The sequence below is a fragment of the Idiotropiscis lumnitzeri genome, chromosome 1 (genome assembly GCF_059441095.1).
Source record: "Idiotropiscis lumnitzeri isolate Australia: NSW breed Sydney's pygmy pipehorse chromosome 1, RoL_Ilum_1.0, whole genome shotgun sequence".
Taxonomy (NCBI): Eukaryota; Metazoa; Chordata; class Actinopteri; order Syngnathiformes; family Syngnathidae; genus Idiotropiscis; species Idiotropiscis lumnitzeri.
This window is the reverse complement of record NC_142391.1, coordinates 24,905,510-24,926,643: the sequence shown is the minus strand read 5'-3', so window position 1 is coordinate 24,926,643 and position 21,134 is coordinate 24,905,510. Positions and strand designations below refer to the sequence as shown.

At 40.8% G+C, this 21,134-nt stretch overlaps 1 protein-coding gene across 3 annotated transcripts in view; it reads left to right on the top strand.

Moving 5' to 3' along the window:
- LOC148343929 (netrin receptor UNC5C-like) overlaps positions 1–21,134 on the top strand; it is a 238,429-nt gene that overhangs the window by 43,334 nt on the left and 173,961 nt on the right. For 2 of the 3 annotated variants that reach the window (XM_088291590.1, XM_088291572.1), the window contains exon 2: positions 17,251–17,372. In XM_088291590.1, the coding sequence (XP_088147716.1) occupies positions 17,270–17,372 (103 nt within the window). In that variant the 5' untranslated portion in view covers positions 17,251–17,269. Of the gene's footprint in view, positions 1–17,026; positions 17,373–21,134 lie in introns of those variants that run through there. The other variant, XM_088291580.1, reaches the window with a different exon arrangement.

Genomic DNA, 21,134 nt, shown 5'->3' with positions numbered 1-21,134 from the left:
TTGCAATAGTTTGCGGTTGCACTAAAATTAAAGTGTTCTTCTTTTTAAATTAAACAACCCATTGTTTCCAATCTTATTAATGTTTTTGTGCTGAGGCCAATTGCCGTGTCTAATATAAAAGTTGCGCTTTGACGCCATCTTGTGGCACCTCGGAATCAAGGGCTTAGGTCATGGCTCTGTCTCACAGAAAAGTATTTCTTCAGGAGTCTTTTGTGGGTTAGGCTTTTAATTGCATTTTATTATGAAATAGTTTGCCCCTCATGGAAATGGGAGGCCGGAACCTTTTTTTTTTTTTTTTTGTCTGACTTGACAGCCAACGTTTGGACTGGCGTGGCCGCTTTAGAGCGCCTCATTGTCACTGCACAACGACCCATTGAGAGATATTCCAGCCACCGGAGCCTTTAAACAAATATAACACGTAGAGATATGTAGACATAAGAAAGATGCTAGACGAAATGGCTTGGGGTGTGGTTTCAGCGCAGATAGTGGACACGCCCTGAACATTTACGAGCAGACACGATGGCTGGGTTTGTCATTGTTTTGAAGTCTCAATTTTTTATGCTGCCATTTTTTTTTAAATAATTCGTATTCGTCAGGGTTGTCAAAACTCTGATTAGTATTAGAATCCTGATTTATTTTCACTTTACAGGGACTTGAAGATACTGGCCCAAAACAAACAAGTCAATGAACACGTGTGCTAACTACGGACAGAACTTTCCAATATCCCAAAATCAGTTTTTGAATGAAGATTAAAACTGCAATGTGTTTTTCGCAAGTTACAAAAATGAATATTGACTTTTTACTTTCTGTCTGTCTTTGTCTTTTTGCGCTTGCCTTGAGGAGCCTTCCATCCGAATCATTTAGGGGGCTTGGGAGGGGGTATCAGACGGCAAAGGATCAGACGGAATGTTTTCCGAGTGGGTAAAAAGTGGAATACAGAGGTTGAATTAGATAAAAGGATGGTTTGATGCAATGAGAAGTGGATAAAGGATGCAAACTGAGGCGGAATCAGCATTGTCTGAAAAATAAACCATTTGCTGAGGCCCTTTGTGATGTCTAAAGTCTGCAAACAAAAAAAAGTGATTATTTATAAAAAATGAGTGTAGTGCTAATTTGGATTCATAATTCAGTTTTATATATATATATATAAGTATATATATATACTTACTCTTACTTGAGTACAGTATTTTTGGCTAAGCTCATCTCATTAAATTGCATCTCTCCAGGCTGGCTTCCTGAATTCCACTTTTGGTCGGCCTTGTTAAAAGGTTTGTGTACAACACGAACCCCTCTGCTGCAGCCGGCGCGAGTCAGGCAACCGTTCAAACGTGTTTCTCCGTCAAAGGTAATGAAAGCAGCCTGGTCTTCTTTGATGGTGCGGCGAGGGCATCAAGCCGCCGTTAGATTTCTGACACATCTCTGCAGCTCAAGGCTTTATCTGTCTGTACGCACACGCGTACGCACGTGAATGCCTTCAACGGGGGATGTCACGGGCATGCACATGTAAATAAATCCCGCATGTCATTGCACACGCTGCAGCCGGCCTGAGTGCTGTCAGCAGCAGCTCCCCAAGTGCAGATAAGAAGACGGGTCCAAATTGATGGGGATGCCGACACACAAACACCAATCGTCTCTTTATGCACCGCGACCAGGTTGGGACCAGAAATGCATTTGCTATGTGGCTCGGAAGCGTAATTTAACGCCTTCATCCTTTTTTCAGAGCCTAACTTTGGCTGGAGAACATAACCCAGGTCTGCGACTCTATTTTGAAACACTTAACCTCATTTGGAACTCTAGAACTGGCTTGGAAGCTTATTTTGAAAACCAGACCATGTCTTGAAACCATGTATTGAATTTGGAATCGTGCATATGGGCAAAATACATGCTAATGGATTACTTCTTGGATAAGACATTTTTCCAGTAAGAGACGGTCAAGGCCTTCCCTGCTGGCATAACATAATCATGATCCTATTTATGATAATTATAATATTTGTATCATAGAATTATTATTCACATTCACGTCATTATGTTGTATTTTGGGGTGAGGGTTTTTTATCCAATCAGAATTCAGCTAGCTTGTGTTGCCAGCTAGATGTAATAATACAAGCAGCACGTTCTTTTTCTCTTTGCCTTCAGATTCTTCCCTGCGGGCGTCTGTGCTGTGTGAGTCAACAGGCTCTCACTGTTGATAGCCAATCAGATCGAGTTGGTTCCAGTGAGCCGTCTCGCCGACCTTCCGATGATGGTGCGAACGTGTCTTGCGATTCGAAAATCACTTGAGACGTGCAGGGCCAGGACAGATATTCTTACCCCGCGACGTTTGAAAATCTAAAATATATTCTTGCTTATTTTTTTTTAACCCATATCGGCCAAAGGAGAGAAAAGTGTAGATTTGATTACAGTTATACATGCAAGGCCATTTTCAAGACGGACCTTTCAAGAGAAGCTCTCTCATGAGCCGAGGTGGTCCGACACTCAGTAGTGTGTAAGTGTGTTTGTATATTATGTGTCCGGCCTTGGTGTCATAAATGATGGTGATATGAGGGGGATTTATTCAAGTCGGACTTTGTAGGACTTCACTGAAGGCCATCGTGTGAAATACACGGCCCGTCACTGCATTTTTCAATGCATATTTAAAAGATCCACTATCCTAATCCGACAAAGCAAGTAACAAAATAACCGCATATTGTGATTTATTTTCTTCCAAATGACAAAGAACAGTCTTGCATAAAAATTTTCAATTGAAGGACGGAACGAAACTGCTGCACATGAATCCAAAATTAAGCACAAAACTTGTTGATTTTTTTTTTTTTTTTACAAAAATCAATTCACTCAAAATTAGTGAAGTACTCCGTATCATTCCAAATCTGCAAAAAAATGTCTTCTCACATTGTAGTATAGCGCTATGACAAAGACATGTCTGTCATCAAGTGGTGAATGTTGATATTACAACTTAAAACTACAGTCAACCCCTCCAGGCTTTTTTTTCCCAACGCCCTATTTTTCCCCATGTATGATTATTTTTCTCCTCCTCCAAGTTCCAAAACATTTTTTAAACTCACTTGTAGGAAAAGCTCATTTGAAATCCGAACCCGTGTTTGAAAGACCGACCCAGGTTTGAAACTTTAACCTGAAACCTGACCTTTGCCTTGAACTGCTATTTTGAAACCCAGCTCTTTGGTTGGGACACTCAGGCTTCCAACTTCTCTTGAAACCTTACTCGTGGCGCGAAATCACTCTCTGGTTCTTCCCACAAATGCTGTAATAACGTTCAACACAAAAGCTGTTTGCGTTCATTTGTTTTTGATGTTGTTGTCAACCCGACTTCAGACACTCCTTGTAGTTGACTTCTTTCTTTTACATCCAAATCTTTTTCATTTCTTTAATGTTCCCGAGTCCTTTTGAAGCAGCGGGGTGCCTCACCAACTCAGCGGCATGTTTTGGGTCCCGATTGCCTCACTAAAAGGGACGACTCGCCTGTCAGAATCTTAAAAGTGAGCGCTGGAAATCAACCGAGACCATTGTTTGAGGAGCGTTCCGAATGGAAGCGTGCGCTTTGCATGAGTTTAGATTTCTCTTGATTGTCCACTTGGGCTACTGACCTCGCTCTCTTTTCCATTTCACCGATATGTGAAAACCACGCCACATTGAACCCATCAGTCGGAACAGCATTTGAGGAGAATGAGGGGCTCTGGTACTCTATTTACTCCTCTGGGACACATTTGATTCTCGAGGAGATTTGGCAAAGAGTTAAGGCATAGCAAGAGGATATGGTAATGTTAGCAGTTTTGATTTTGTTTTCTTTTTTTGTGCTTTTTTTTAATCCTGTGTGTTATCTTATGCTACATTGATCAATTGGAAATTAAAATGAATAAATAAATAAATACGAACCCGTTTTTGAAATCTTTTCCTAAACTCCAATTATATAAAGGCCAAATTTGAAATGAATATTCTTGTTTGAAACCCTAACTCGGGTTTGAAAGCCCAATTTGAAACCCAAACAGTCGTTTGAACACGCTTGAAACCTTCATTTGAAATCCAAACCCTTGTTCGTAGCCAGCCCACAAGTTTGAAATCCGACAAAGTACATTTTGATTAAATTCAATACACCATTTTTTTTGGTGCACTGTATTTGTTCTGCGTGAAGTCCAAAAATCTCAAATATATTCTTGCTTTTTTAACCCACAATGGCCGAGGAGGGAACAGTGTAGAATTCCTCGCAGTTATACTTACAAGGCCATTTTGAAGACGGACATTTCAAGAGAAGCGCTCGTGAGCCAAGGTGGTCCGACACTCAGTAGTGCGTATGCGTGTGTCCGTATATTATTTGTCCAGCCGTGGTGTCATGAAAGATGATAATATGAGGGGTATTTATTCAAGTAGGACTTCACTTCACTGAAGGCCTACATGTGAAATGCACGGCTCGCTATATTCATATTGTACATGGCCTCATGAGCCACCGTAAAATTCGAATGACAGATGAGGAGGTGGTGTGAATGTTGAGTGGGAGGTTCCGAGTGTCGGAAAGGGGCTGCAAGTATGGAAGGTTTATGGAGGATGGATGGATCCTCACATTACTGCCAGCGATTGCATCTTTATCAGCCAAATGCACTTTTCACGCTTTTCCACGTATGCTTACGTAAATTACTTTTAGGACGCATGTTAAGAGGAACCAAAGATGGAGACTGCCGTGTGTCAAGAGGTCCTTTTTTTAATGGAGCATGGCTCTTAGTCTTGCATCGTTCCTTTTCTGTAAGTACCGTATTGCCTCACATGGCCGCTGTCCATCTAATAGCGTTAGTGACCCAATGGGTTCATCTACTTAAGAAAAATAGACGCCCTCCTTTTTGCCCTTTCAGGAATGATTCAGGCAGTAACCGGAAATATCTCAAATCACAGATCCACATTTTAGATGTGGTGTAATATTATTCAAAAGAATAATAAATGCCTTTCACCATTGAGAGTGGAGTGTGGCTGTTGCCCGTCCCTCGTTTTATTTTCGTCAATAGTGGCACTTCTTTCATTGCGAACTCCACATTTAATTCCGTTTTCCACCATCCCTTTCTTAATTCCCGTCCCCGTTTTCCTTCCCATCACTCGTCTCCTGCCATCGGTGTGTTTGTGTCTTTTGTACTCATTTCTCATTGGCTTTGTCTCAGTAGTTTCATCTCATTACGGATGTGTGGGTGGTTATGATTTGTTTATTTCAAACTGTAGGAAGAGAAGCAGGTTTAAGTAAACAGCCACGCAGAGAAACACCATAGCCATGTTGTGTACGCGTGGAAAAAAAAAAACTGGCAGTGGCAAAATGTTTCATAATAGTTTTTTACCCGCAATGACGATTGCCAACAAGATTTGTGGAATGTGATTATGTGTGTTAGTGATTAATTTTCAGCAAATTTCTTAGAAGGTACGCCAAAAGACACCAGCTGGGTTTTGGTCACGGTTCGATTGTGCACAGTAAGGGAACAAAATGCATCATCGTAAAGTGTATTTCTCTGGTGTAAACAGAATCCCATTTCATCCATCCATCCATTATCGGTTCCGCTTCCCCTCACGAGGGTCGCGGGGGGGGGTGCTGGACCCCATCCCAGTTGTCTACGGGCAGTAAGCGGGGGGACACCCTGAACGGGTTTCCAGCCCATCGCAGGGCACATAAATACAAACAACCGAGCTCACAATCACACCTGGGGCCAAATTGGAGTGTCCAATTAACCTACCATGAATGTTTTTGGAATGTGGGAGGAAACCAAAGAGGCCGGAGGAAACCCACGCAGGCACAACGAGAACATGCAAACGCTACATCGCAAAGGCCGGCGCCCGGGATCGGATTTCGCCAGCCTAATCAATTTAAACACATTGCGTGTCCATTTCAGCGCAGAGATGCTGATGGAACATTCAGAGCGCCATCGGCAAGCATTTGGGATATGCTCGTGTGTGGAAAGCACACTGCACATCGTCTTTAGGATGAAGCTGTTTAAAAAAAAAAAAGAAAATGGTAGATAAGCGTGATCGCATTTAATGCTCTGCCGCTTTTTACTGTGGACGTTACATCAGAAACATTTTCCTGTATTTATAGAGGCATGGTCGTTCCGCTGTTCTCGCGGTGGGGGCGACGTAATTTAACAGGACGCTTAAAGCCCATCCGGCAGATGCCGCCAAGCCGTGACTCACGATCGGGGGCTCGCACTTTAATAAGACTTAAAACGACAAAAGGAAAGCGGTTATTGCGTAGCGCAAATGATCTCATACTGTTTATGGCTGTCCTGGAGAGATTCGCAGAAAATAAACTTCATGGCCGAGTCGCCGAGTAAATTAGCACGGCAGTTTTAGTACAATCGTAGAAATGGCACGACCGAGGAGGCTATGAAGTCATACCTCGACGAGGCTACCTCATGGAATGTCCAAGTCAAGTGCTTTGATACAAATTGTTGAGTCTCTAGAGCGCCTTCCCACCCATCAAGTGGGAAATTACAAAGCCAAGTAAATCTTTTGTTGTCTCCACTTGGGTCGGCTATGTTGGGTGTAAATCCAGAGCCATGCTCAAGCAATGGCCACAGTCCGCTTTTGATAAATGGCAAAACTTTTATTGCTCGGTGAAGCGGTGTTTGTGTTCGACTTGTAGTGGCAGTCAGACTACCAGTCAAAAGATGAGCACGATTTAGCGAACGGAAATGTTGAAATTGTCCATGCTGGAGTGGTGGGTTTTTGTGGTTCACAATGCCTTATGTGCATGCACCACATGCAAGGATCTGCCACTGTAATTTACGATTGTTCTGTAATTTGGCAGATTGGTGATGAAGTGCTGTCTAACCCCTGAATTTTTGGTCGTTATTGGTGCTTGCTTTTTTTTTTTTTTTTTTATTTGAGCTTGAGCAGTGGCCCAAGACAGGACTCTGCACTTTCAGAACAGGTGAATTCCAGCAAGGCAAAAAACGAAATGAAACAAAAAAACTGTGTCTTATTGTGGAACCTTGGGATGTTGGGATGAAAACAAAAGTCAAAGAATCAACCAAATATACAAATTCACAGTTCTGCTCATTTTAGAATATTTTTTAAGTATTGCAGAGCCGTATTGTGTTATGCACTGCGTGTGTGTGTTTGGCATGTTTAACTTGCAACAGATGTTCGTCCTTTTTATCAACCTGCCGCTCCTCTCGCATCCGCTCGTCAGTCTCTTTGAATAAATGAAGGGGACAATTAGGAAGTTCTCGCCACCCCGTCAAAAAGGCCGTTAAACGCTCCAGCTCGTGCGCCTAATAGGCAGTAAAGTCTAATTAGAAGTAGCATATCCTGGAGAGTGTATCAAATGGAAATGTACATATTTAGCCAGGTAATATTGCTCTGTTGGGAATTGCGGTGATTCTCCTGAGCTGCGATAGCCAGCAGACCCATTTTTTTTTTTTTACAGATCTGATGTAAAAGGTCGCTTGCACTTATTCCGTCAGTTAGGCCGCTGGCGACTGACGTAAGCACTTCCCGAGTGAGCCAGTAACTATTAGTGACCCCCTCATGCGATATATATTTATATAAATATATTTATATTTATATTTATATATATATATATAAATATATATATATATTTATATTTATATATATATTTATATATATATATATAAATATATATATATATTTATATTTATATATATATTTATATATATATATATAAATATATATATATATATATATTTATATTTATTTATTTATTTATTTATTTATTTATTCCTTGACCTCTGTCCGAACTTCGTACTCTGCGTCTCACCTGCCCAAATCTGCCATTAACAGCTCCCTGGATTTACACTACACAGACATTTTTGGCTGTAACCTTGTTTTCCTCGTACCTCCACCAAGGAGCCTGTTGACATTGAAAGTTGCAGTCGCATTTGTGCGTCCAGTGGTTCAGGAATGAACTTAGTGGTTCCACACCGCAGCTTTTCCACGCCCGTGCCAGATTGATGGTGTTCAAACAGCAGCTGAAAGAGCTGCTGGGGATTGGAGCAAGAGCACGGGGGCGACAGCTGATACGACCCCTGACCTCACACCTCTTTTAGAATGTCAACACACGCACACACGGGCACGTCCTTGCAAAGCCCCGCAAGCTCTTACACGCAATACACAACTAAGTGGTGGCTGTGATGCTCAGCTATGTCTCTGCCACTAAGTGACTACGTTTAAATGCAGTCACAATTCTTTCAAAACCAGAATAATGGCAGTATTCTGCTTTTAAAAGTCCATGTGAATGTGCGCTAAAAGCAGAATATGCTCTTAGTCTGGTTTTTCAAAAACAGTCGTGGGAAGTAACAAACTACTTTTACTGTACTGAAGCAGACTTTTCAGTTCGTTCTACTATGCATTGCTGTTGTATTTCCTTCACTTTTTTTTTTTTACTCATACTTAAGATGCCAGTATGTTTTGAGTCATTTTTCTGTACTTCTAGTCATGCACAAAGATTTGGGGGGTGTCAGATCTTTTAATTTTTTGTTGCGTGTGAGTTTTTTCGATGAGTGTGCGACTTGACATTTTAATAATAAAAGGAACTGCTTTGATCACTCCCACACTGGCGCAGCCCTCCCTCTCACACATGAAAGAATACACTCAGGCAAAGTCTGCTATCGGCCACATCTCACAGCCTGTCACTCACCTACAGTCTCCCTGACGTCTTAAAGGTATATGCAGGTGCACTAATGATTCCAATGTGTACAGTTCACTGTACCATTTTCTTTTCTTTTTTTTTTTATATATATTTGCAATGTATTTATAAAGCCTAATGGAATTCTGTAAGATTTCATGCATTTTCACCTATTACAGGTGTGTCTGGGATGTAAACTGGGGTTATGCGCCCCACACATCGTAAAACATAACTTTACTGTTGTCTTTCATTCCTCAACGACATGCTGCGGTACTGTTGCACACTTCTCGCACACTTCAATATACCGCATTTCTGGTGTGTGCGTCTCCCACACACGACAGGATGGACTTGACAGCTGCCTCTAATGTGCAGCAGGGTCGCGCTAAGTAGCCGCAAAGGGTTTCTTTCATGTGGAGGGCAATTGATGAGGCGACGAAGGCACGCGGATGGAAAGCATCAACGGGCAGGTTTGCTGGTCTTATCTTCAAAAGAAGAAACTCCCTCCCCCTGTTTTTGCTCCAAATGAGTGGCAAAAGTTTATTCACGCAAAACCTTAATTGGAATGCGTCAATGGCTTTTAACCAGAAAACACCAGAAACAATGAATTTGGAATTAATTCAGTCGTTTTGGACTGTAAAATTGTGACAAATCATAATTTAATCCCTGAAATTTTCACTAGAGGAATTCAATTCCAGCGTTTTTCTGGATTTTAACAACACAATATTGTGTTCTAATGCTATAAAAACATGGGGTAATGGTGAAAAAAAAAAAAGGCTAAGACGTATAAATACGTCTTTGGGAGGCGGGGACTACATTTTTGAAAATGTATATGTATGTCTTATGGACTGAATGAGTTAATTGGACACTCCAGGTATGATTTTGAGCGTCGTAGTTTGTCTTTGTATAATCACACAAATACAGAGAAAAAGCATGAATAAATATTTTGGAATTTAATCAACCATGATTGATAGGGCTTCCGACTAACTTTTTTTTTGTTGTTGTTGTTAGCTGAGACTGCAGTGGTGCCTAATCTGAAAGTTAATGACAAATTGAATTGTGAAATAAATAAATCTCCACTTATCACTGATGCATGGGCCGGAGTGTGGAGCAGAAGTTTTTCAACAACAGCAGCGAAAAAATACAGAAATTTTATTGGTGACACGTGCGCATGTAGACAAATTTAGTTTCATTGTCTCAAATTTCTGGGTAAAATGACAACAATTGGGGAAACTACCTTTTGTTTCTTTATTTTTTTTAATGAAATATTCTCTAAGGGGTTTTAATGCCTTATCCCAACATCATATGAGGGCACTCAGCTGACTCTCAAGGGAGCTGCTTTTCACACTCGGGTATTTTGCCCCTATAATCCGTTGAACCGCCCGACCAGAAAACCAGCCAGTCATCCAAACAACTAACCACCACTAACGCTCACCTTCAAGCATGGTGTAGTGTCTTCATTATCAATCACTCTGCTCCCCAATGGCTGCATGAACAGTCAATTAAAAGCTAGCCAATGATGGTACAATCAGAAAGTGGGGCATAGAAACCCGAGTCACAGCGTTGTAGACGAATATGTGCCGACAACGATAAATTGGTCATTAGTAAGCATATGATAGCCTCTTATTGTGTTTTTGTGTAAAATACATGTTCACGTTTTTTCTGCAACAGATCTCGACAGTATGTGTTTTTTTAATTTCCAACTTAATCGCACGTTTGAATCCCAATGAGGATGCAGCTGCTTCCTAATGATTTAATTGCAGCAATATTGGTCACCACTGGTTTGGCAGTGCTAATTAAATGTGACTTTAGCTACCAGGAGTGTGCACGAGGTAATAATGAGCTAATCAAAAAGCACTCGGGCTGATTGCCGCAGAATTAACACCTAGGAAGAGGGACTGGAATTAATTGCTTATCCGCTCGCGGCTCACGGAACACATCTGCGTCTGTCGGGGGGCCTTCGGTGTTGCCGTTGTATTATCCCGTGGCGTTATTGTTGCTTTTTCACGTCATTCCGCCTCACGGCTCCAGCGCGGCGTTGTTAAAGTTTAAATTGTCCCTGCGGCATAGGTGGGTGGGATTTGTTGGCATCCCACTTTGGATTGAAGTGTCATTTTGTTAAGGTGCATGCAGGAGGATTTCTCGGGGGAAATTTGGCGAGATGCCATCCGGTCACTCGACACGTAATGTTGCAACGCTTCGTCTGCTAGCATAGCCGCCAGTCTTCGCTTTGCAGCAGGGGGCAACACAATAACGTGGAGAGTGGCTTGTCAAGCAGCTCACAGCACACACTTGTTGTCTTTGAAGGGCATGTGAACTAACACGCTATCGTTTAAAGACAGGCACGTTTGTGTTTGCAGGTTGTGTTGAACTTTTTGTGGCCCACAATTATTGTTTTGTTTTGATCTTAATCGAGAATGCAATTTTTAGTTTAAAAAAAAAATGCTTGATTCCATTTCTGCACAGCATATTTGGAAAATGTTGTCACAGTCATGCATGCATATAGCCTTTGTTTTCACAGACTAGATTTGTGAAACAATTCTGTTTTATATGCTAATTTTGAATTTTTTTTTTTTAATGAACTAATGTCCAAAATGAGTTTTTTTTTTTGTTTGTTTTTTTGCAAGCAATTTTTCACTTCGATTGTCAATTCAAGCATTTAGATGGAAGCCAAAGACAAATATTCATGTTTGTGGTTGTCAACCAATCTCAATGCAATCCAAAATACAAGGTAGGAGCTTCAGATACACCGCTCGCTGCTAGATGTCTCTCTCTCACAATTTCACATTGAGTAAAGTGACTTATTTGCTCAGTTCTATTAAACAAATTAAAATCTCAAGGCGCCACTGTTGCCACTATTGTTGAATTTCTATGCGGGAAATGTGACATAGACCGACCCATCGACCTTCTTACTTCTGACTTTGCATGTTCCTTATCATATCTTCCACTGTACATGGGAGGTTCATTAAAACCATAATAGTATGCTACATTAACACTCCCGTTTATCTACATCGCTGCACGCTATTACTGGACGACCATTAAGAAAGGAAAAACCCTCCGGCTCAATCCTCCGGAGAACGTTTGGGGAATTGCATTCAACGGGATACTTGATTTGATTTGCAGCGCAACAAAGGCTTGGAAATTGCCTCTTGTCCTGATGCTGCCAGTGGATATCTAGAATTGAATCAGTCTCTAATAGAACAAAAACAGTGGATCAAGGCGACCATTTGTGCATTCCCACGCGGATGGCAAACAGTTTGGTTAAACTCCCATTAAAACGGTTACACGTTGCGCCGTGTTCCGTTGGGGTGATAAAAGCAAATCAGAGGCATAGTGCTGGGCGAAATGTCAAATGACATTTCCTGCATTGGTTAAATATCGTCACGTGATGCTGGCTGCTTCCATTCAGAACGTTTTGATTGTGATGACTATTGAAAGGCGTTTAAGCGTTTACTCAATATCCTTCTATGGTCTGTGTACTAGTGCGCTCGTTGTCCTTAATAGCGAGACACATCAAGACCATCCACTACCTATCAAACAACTTTCTTAATAGCCGCTTCAGTTGATATCTTTGACATCCAGATTAAGATCCACGTAGCAGTATAGTGTCCGTACTACGATAATATAAAATTTATTTTTAGAATTCCGTGGCTGAAGCATGTTGGTGGGCCGGCCCGGTGTGTCGTGATAGATCACATTTGGTTTGAGGTAGTGTATTGGCAGTTTGGGCGTGTTTCTGTCAGTGATCCGGTTATGAGTGATTAAAGGGACGGGAAAAAAAGCTTCCGTCCTGGCTTCGTCTGTTCCTTTTAAGAAATTTGCCATCCTCCGACCAACATCTACAAAATGGGTCTCTGTTCCGTTCCTGGCATGACGTGTGCATCTCTGCTCGTGACATTCCAAAATGTTTAACATCTGCTCATAGTTTCTCACCGATGTCAACTAATGATTCAGTATGGAATGCAGTCCAGCCATTTTACAGATTGTTCCGTTATGTAAACAAATGCAATTAGCGGCACATTATTTTGATGTGAAATGTGCACTCCTTCCTTTTGAGGTCACATACTGCAAGGGATTTTTCAATCCAATTTATAACCGCCGTGATGTTTTGTTCTCACTGCTAAATCCTCCTGGTGTGTGCCGGTATATGTGTGTGTGTAAGTGTTTGTGTCCCTCGGAAACAATTCAATTAGATGACTTTTCTACATGTCCCTTGTCTGTCTGTCTGTCAAACGAGCAGCTGCCAAAGCACTCAAATCCATCAAATGATTGATACCATGCGATTTATTTTTTCTCTTTGTTTGTTTGCTAGAGGTGAGGCGCTAAACAACTGGCTCTTCCGTCTCGTTTTTCAAGTAAATCCCCCTCTCAACGTCTACATGGGCCACCTGGGCCACTAATCCACTCACGTGTCGGCTGGATGTGAGGACAGAAAGTCGTAGATGTGATTATTTGTCCCCGTCTATTCGATGATTAAAGCAGGGACCACAGGGTTGTTACATAACGACTAAATGGAAAGTCATGGAAACCTGGTTGCTTCTGTCTCGCTATTTGTTAGCTGAAAGAATTTCGGCATCTTATTTTACCTAGGATCACTAGCCTTTTATGATTACAAAAAGTAACGACAGCCAACAATATACACTTCATACGTGTCTGCCTGTGCTCAAGTGACTTCCTAGCAGGATGTTAGCATACCAACTGTTTGCAAATTAGCATTAATCTAGTCTAGCCGTTGAACCAGTACCTGACTCCAGGCCTAGTTTTCTTTATAATTCCTATGGATTCACCTTTCTTTTTAAAATGCGCGATTCTACTCAACATACCAATTGTTAGCATCTTATTCTCACTTTTTTAAATAGTACCTGATTTGTATTGTAGCATTCTAATTGTTAGCATTTCATCTATGTAGTCTCACTAGCCCATTGATTTGGCACATTATTATACTTAATGAGAATGTATGTGGTTGTCTTTCTGTACTCACGTTGCTATCTTGCAACATGTTAGCACACTAATTATTAGCTGGTTAGCATTTCATCAAGTCTCAGTAATTTTCCTGACAGTGCTCAAGAAGTTAGTAAATCAAAATTAGTGTTTTAACCAAGTTCATTAATAATCAATAATTGAAACAGTAATTGAATAGTGGGATCAATGTCTGTTATTCAATCAGCTTCAATAAAAGAGAACTGTGCAGTCAATACAGAATTTTTGAAGAAAACAAAACTAATTGAAAAGGCATAAAATGAAGCTCCGGTGTATCAAGCCGACGCTTTGACAAACACGACAAAGAATAATTCAGCAAAGAAAATTATTGACCACCACATGCTAGCACATACAAAATTCACCAGCAAAGAAAATCATAGGCCGCAACACGCCAACATAAAATTGATCTCATTGTCAAATATTTGTCTCATTTTCATAAGTGTTCGCCAAATTTAACAGAAACACATCACTGCTTTATGTTGGTCCTTGTCTTTTTTGTTTGTTTTTTGAGGACACCAATTCCCCTCAGATCATAGCTAATCTATTTTCATACAACTTTCTAAATACCGCGGCCCATTAAGTTATTACATACTTTGCACATTATTTGTGCAGTACAGTGTTTGACTACATAATGGGATTTCTAAATATTTTTAATAAACATTGGATTTGTTTGTTCTTTATGTTTGGCTTCTTTTATCATTCTTATTGCTGTTTTGTTGGAGCTTGAAAATAGGATAAGTTGTTGTTTTATACGTATTTCACAAAAGCTCAATACCATATGGAAGTAATAGCGACCTATAAATTATGGGTAATATTTTATTATTCAGGCGCTTCTTGGTTTTACAAAGAATAGCTATAACTTTCGACATTTTTGCCTTAACGTTGTCGATATGTGGCTTCTAACAGAACTGGGCATAAATGATCATTCCAAGAATTGTAGGATTGTATACTCTTCCTATTTCTATACAATGGACAGTGATTTTTATTTTATTTATTATTTCATGTGTTTTGTGGCAAACGCAAACTTATTTTTTTAAACTTTGCTCACTTATTAACATCAAACCAGTTTTTCAGTGTGTACAGTTCACTTTTGAGAGTATTCAGAAGCTTTTCAATGTTTTTGCGTGCAGAATAGAGTGGTGTCCTCCGCAAATAGGATACATTTCAGTATTCCAGACACATTGCATATAACATTAATAAATAATGTGAATAATTTCGGGCCTATTATAGACCTTTGAGGTACCCCATGAGTAACCTTTAATAACTTAGATTTATATTATTAAATAAAGATAACGCTGCATCCATTTATCTGCCAAACCTCGTATTCCATATCGTGGTGGATATCCCTTCAACAGCTTATGAATTGGCCTCTGTGAGTTCTTTCCATATGAACTGTTGTACATGAGCACTTACTCGCACGCTGAATTCCGCATACTAGCGTTTAGCATTTCTGAGCAGTGAGTTCAAGACGATATTTCCAGGGAAATTTGACTGAAAGCTTTATATTTTCACTCGTGTAATGAAACCAATATTTTTACACCAATGTGAACTAAGCGAATTACAAGTGTCGCAAGCAAAGCGCGAACTCCCCCGTTGGCACTGAACGCTCATGAGGCCTGAGTGCTGATCCATATCTGAGCGTTCCATATGTTTCCCGTGTAACTTATTGCTTTCCCCATTCCCAATAAAGTGGCAGCATAAAAAGGCTTTTACGGGTCCCGCCGGGTCGCCACGACTTGCGAAGGCGGCATGCAGAGCTCGGGGGGCTGCCGCGATGACAAATGGCAGCCCGTGCATATTTTACTACGGCCATTTACAATGCATGATGCCCGGCCCTGGCAGCAACAAAATGACTGTGCAGGAACATCAGTGAGTAGGGAACACATGCAAAATATGCACCGATCCACTCTGGCACATCCTTGTCTTTGGAGTAAGTGTTGCAAGAAATAGCCAACGAAAAAGCAAAAGGCATGTCTTACGTTTTGATATCTGGCATGGTTCGAACGGTGAGGTGTTGCGCAACATTTGCGAAACGAGGAATTTGCGTCTGTTTCCAGTTTTGCCATCCTGCTCCATGTTGGCATACATATTCGAATGTTGGCATTTTTGAGATTCTCACTTGGCTTTTGAAATGGTACCTGATTACTGGGGATGATGTGCAATCCTTTTAGTTCTGCCGTTTTGTACTCAAGTTGAACTCTTGCTGCTGTCGAGCTTCGCAATTGTTGGCATTGTCGTATTTTTGGATACTATGTAACTACAGAGTATTATGCATGACTCTTTTAGTTCTGCCATTTTGTAGGCTAGTTGTTACTATGGAGTTCTTGTTCATGAATTCATAAATCTCCGTTTTTTTGTACTCAAGGTGCTTTATTGCTACTTTGGTTTTGGCTTGTTTTATTGCCACTTTTCGTGCCACCCCCTCTCTCTCCTGCTCGAGCATTGACCTTTGTATGAGTGAAGTTCGGTCTTTGCTGTGGAGGATTCTGTATCAACCAACCGGAATAGGTCTTGAGGAGAACCCCTTACCTGGAGGCGTCTATGCTCCGCTTCATTGTCTCTCATGCCGTTTCAACTAACATTGTACAGCATCGGGTCACGTGATAAATGTTGCCCACTCAGCATCCATTGCAGCCTGGCCAATCTGGTAGGGGGAACCCTCCATCTGTGATCCTTTTTGGGGATTTCTTAATTTTTCACCCCTTTTGGGTTTTCTCAGAGTTTTCACTTTCCCGGGTGGAGCAGTCCAGAACAGGATGATGATGGACTTGTTAAACCATTTATTTGAGATTAAATGTTAAATAAATAAACTCGACATTTCTCCAATTTATTAAGCACCTTTCTGACAGCGTCATTAATAATTATGTCCATCCCTACATCAAGGCTGAATTCATGGAATGGATCACATTAAATGATGAGCGTACACAAAACGTATAATTAATTATACAGTTGTTTACGAGTGTCAGGTCTTGCACATAAATTATCCAATAGTGTCCCGGTGCTGGCCGTGAGGGGGCAGTCGTCAGTCAGCCAAGCTGCACGCACACGCTTGCTCCACGTGTGCTGCACGCGCCTCAAATAAGTAATAATAACAAAAACTGTAGACAAATGTACCATGTTCAAGTACAGTTCATGTTGTATATTGCAATGGAATATGGGGGAAAGGTGCACCTTTAATATTGTAAGTCAGACCATGACGTGTGACCTGACAGTTGAGCGTGTATGAGATTAGAATTTGTGATATAATAATGCATGATTAATTACAAATATAACATGCAGAGGGCGGAGGCATCGCGCTCTCTCTGCTTTCCCCCACTCGCTCTCTTTTCTCTCACTCACTCACTCACTCACTCTCTCTCTTGCCGTGAGTGTGCGTGGATCCGCGCGCATCAAGCAAGGCAGCAACCGCGCTCAGTACAGCCGCGCGCAGACACGCGTGAAGGGAAGGGAAGGGAAGGGACACCCCCCCCACCCCCTCCTCGCTTCAAAAACCTTTTCGAGACTCCAGGATTAGAAGCTGCCCGTCTTATTGATTTTGCCTGTTTTGCCCGGAGAGAGCTGTGATTCTTATTTTTTCTTTCCCGATATTTATTTCATTTTATAATTTGTGTGTGCGTGTGTTTTTCTTTACCGTGGACTGGCAGAGGAGTTTTTCTCGAGGACATGGGGAGAAGTGTACTCGTAAGACGCTGGCGGTGGATGTGCGCCACGCCGGGCGTCCTCTTCCTCCTCCTTCTGGGGTTCGTGCACGCAAGACTCGGCCAAGGTAAGCGCGGTGGTCGGAAACGTGCCTTTGCGCTTGACTTGGAGCGTTTTTCTGTGTGTGGAGGGTGTGCTAAAGTGCGAACCAAATGAAACTATTTGCACGTTTTTGCACATAAATGACACACACGTGAAATCACAGTACTTGCAATAATAATAATAATAAAAATAATAGCAATAACAATAACAACAAAAATAGACGAAACAAAAAAACACAAACGTGTTAAAACCACCAAACTTGAACTGTTGCAGTTGACCAGCTACTATATACCCAAGTGATAGACTGATCCCAGCGAATGAAACTATAAGACATCAACTTTTAATAAGTGGACACATAACGTGAGATCTCTCTATTCATCCGTATCTCTCTCCATCTGTCTCTCTCCATCTCTATACCTTCCTTCCTCAAGATTCACATCGTATATCCTACAGCAGGAGTGGTAGAAAAAAATAGTGATTCACGGGTCACCCACTTTAGAAAAAGCCGCCCTCGAATAAAAGCCACCTTTTTGCTGGCGCTTAAAAAGAAAAAATAGTTAACTGCTGCTGAGGCTGTTTGAACTACATTTCTGAGCAAAAAAAGAAGCACCTACACACCTCCATGCTTAAAAAAAGTATATATAAAAATAAATAAATAAATAAAATACAAGACAAAAACGCCTCCCTTAATTCAGTCTCCGAAGGCGGAAAAAAAAGACATCCCAGTGTAATTCTCTCAATTAGACGCTATTGTTCACACAGATGTTCATACATACTCTAAATTGAGCACCAACTCCTTTTCCATGTCAGGAGTAAAACAGGTAGGAATTGTAATGATGTCATTTCGTAAACTCTGTAGTCAAAGAGTTAAATACCAAGGCCTCTCTCAAATCGTTGGCTCCTTTTTTGATGTGTAAGACCTGAAATAGTTAGTGGAAAAACATCAAAGACACCCAGCGGACACAACACAGTTAAATACTGTGTGCGATTGAACCCAGTTGCTGACCAAAACATCAGCACCTACCGAGCGTGTGTAAACAGTCAGACGGGTGAATTGAAGTGTGAATGGATTCCTGTACAAAATTGGAATGTGGGAGGAAACCGGAGTATCCGGAGAAAACCCATGCAGGAACGATAAAACCATGCAAGCAATAATAAATGCTGAACTCATTTGAAGTCATGTTAACAAAACAGCAGCACCTGTCGAAGCAAAAAGTTCAAATTCCACTTTCCTTTGACATAAATTGCATTGTAGCCAAAACTTTGTTCAATGTTATTCCAAAAAGGCATCTTGTACAGATTGTGACCTGCCATCCCCAAGTCAAGAAACAATTGAGACAATTAATGAATCAGGTAAAAATAAACAGGTTGTAATTGTAATTGAGTCGGCCGTGTTTACACAGCAACATTAAAGAGTTAAATATTGACTTTATTTGAACGCTGTTGCTAATCGAAACAGCAACACATGGCATAAACACTACATCACCGTTTACAGTACCATTTATTTATACAGCAGAGTCATTTCTCAATTCATCATTTTACCTTCAAACTGAAATATCAATCTTCCTGTACCAAGTCTAAAGAACCAGTGGCCAAAAACCCACTGGTGCTTTAGGCTTTTTTGTGGTTCTACTCAGAATAGACACGTGGACCAAAATGTTGCTAAGTAAAAGTGGTTTTGCTAAATTTTCCAACCATTTCAGAGGGTGCCCGATTAACTCTACAGGGAAAAAGAATTCAAAATAAATTTCAGACATGTGTCATTTAGATTTTTCGTGGTTCTACTCATGATTGATACACCAACCAAATAATTTTATTCTAAATGAAAGTGGCTGGGTGGGCAAAATTTTTAAAATTATTTCAGGGGTGGCAAATTGACCCTGAAATGGAAAAGCAAAATAAAAGCAAAATGGCAGATTTGGTGTCTTTTTAGGAATGCGTTCTTGAGACTTTTTGTTGTTGTTGTTTTGTTTGGTTTACTCATTGTCCACATTAATTCCAAATTTATTTCTGCTAAGTGAAACTAGCTTCAGGGGCTCAATTATTTTGGGGAAACCAAACTGATACAAAAGTAGAAAACCAAAAAACAATCTTAAATTGTGGACTTTCTGTACCATTTCAGCCATGAGTTCTTGATTTTTTTTTTTTTTTTTTAATTTCATTTTATTTATTTATTTATTTATTTTTGTGTGTGAGTCTACTAATGACTGGCATGGTTACTAAATTTTTTAGGTGAACCTTGGTGACGCCCACCCTTGGATTTGATGATGTGTATTGTAATTATATTTAATTGGCTGCCAGGATGGCCGAGTGGTCTAAGGCGCCGCGTTCAGGATCCAGTCTCCCCAGGAGGCCTGGGTTCGAATCTCGAATTTCCCCATTGTGGGACTAATAAAGGCAATATTATTATTATTATTATTAACAATTTGTGTGTGTGCGTGTGTGTCCATTTGCGGTAATGAATGGGCTAAGTGCACGCACACACGCAGACACAGAGGAGAAGGCGGGGATGAGTGGGTTGCTGCATCATCCTGTGTGCGGCGCCACTACACTCACTTGCAGTCTTTGTACAGTTGAGGAAAATCAAAGCCACATAATATTCTGCTATGGCCGAGTACCGTTGCCAGGCATGATATCGGACTTATTTTAAGGTATCACGGACTCTTGGATTGATACAAAAAAAACCCTGACAATTAGTTGGTCCTCCTCGGCAGTAGTTGTCGCTGTACTGCGGCAGTTTGACACATCAGTGAATCATATATGTCAGAACAAAGGGAATATTGTCATTGTGTGAAATGAAATTTTACATATCAAAAAGTGGGGAAAAAAAGTTGAATCAGACCTCCCTAATAATATTTGCGGCCTGGACGCACACACATTGGGTCAAAAGCTTCCAATATGTAAATAAATTCCTGCTTTTGAAAACAAAAATGTTCAATATGGGCGTCATGTCCTGAGCAATCTTCAGCACTGTTGACTCTGCATTTATTGTTCACTTTTTATTTATTTATTTTATTTCTTCATGGAAATTCATGTACCGTGGGGGCCGCATACTCGCGGTTCAGCACCTGCATACTGAAAATTTTTTTAATAAGATATTTTGGGGTTTAAAAAAATAACTTGTTTTTTTTCCCCCCAATACATTTCAGTGTTTTTTTTTAAATTATTATTCTTTTTTATTTAACCATCCTCTCAACCTGGAAACATTTTTGACACTCTGTTGAATCAACTCTTTAATGTTGAGATTCCGATACGAGTTGAATGGAGCATCGGGATGAGTGTGAAAAGTCTCCTTGTTGTACCCGTGAGCTGAATGGTCGCAGACACGTTCCGCCATTCAGCTGCTGGAGAGGACGGAAGGGGAGGGAGTCGGGTGGTGGAACATTGGAGGTTCTGTTTCTTCTCGGTCCATTCCTTAGCTTCTGGTTACATGACATTGATATTTCCATAGTCACGCGCACATGCGCACGCTTGTTGCGATTAGCCTTGTTCAAAACGCCGTTGCGAACTGTTGACATTTGGTGTTGAAGTTGTGCATGCAAGTGGGCGTGTGGTTGTTGGCATGCATGTGTGAACTCACGGTGGAAGGATGCTTGCATTGTGCTCCTATGTGGCTTATAAGTGTGCATGTGTGCATATGTATGTGCTTTCTACATATGTGTGTGAGCCAATATGTTCTGTTCGTGGGAGTTTGTGGTTTGAGTGATTTGAGTTTTTTTTTTTTTTTTTTTTTAATGTGGGCGTCAACTTGGCTTTTTGACAGAGATCCCATGTTGTTCCTTTCTTT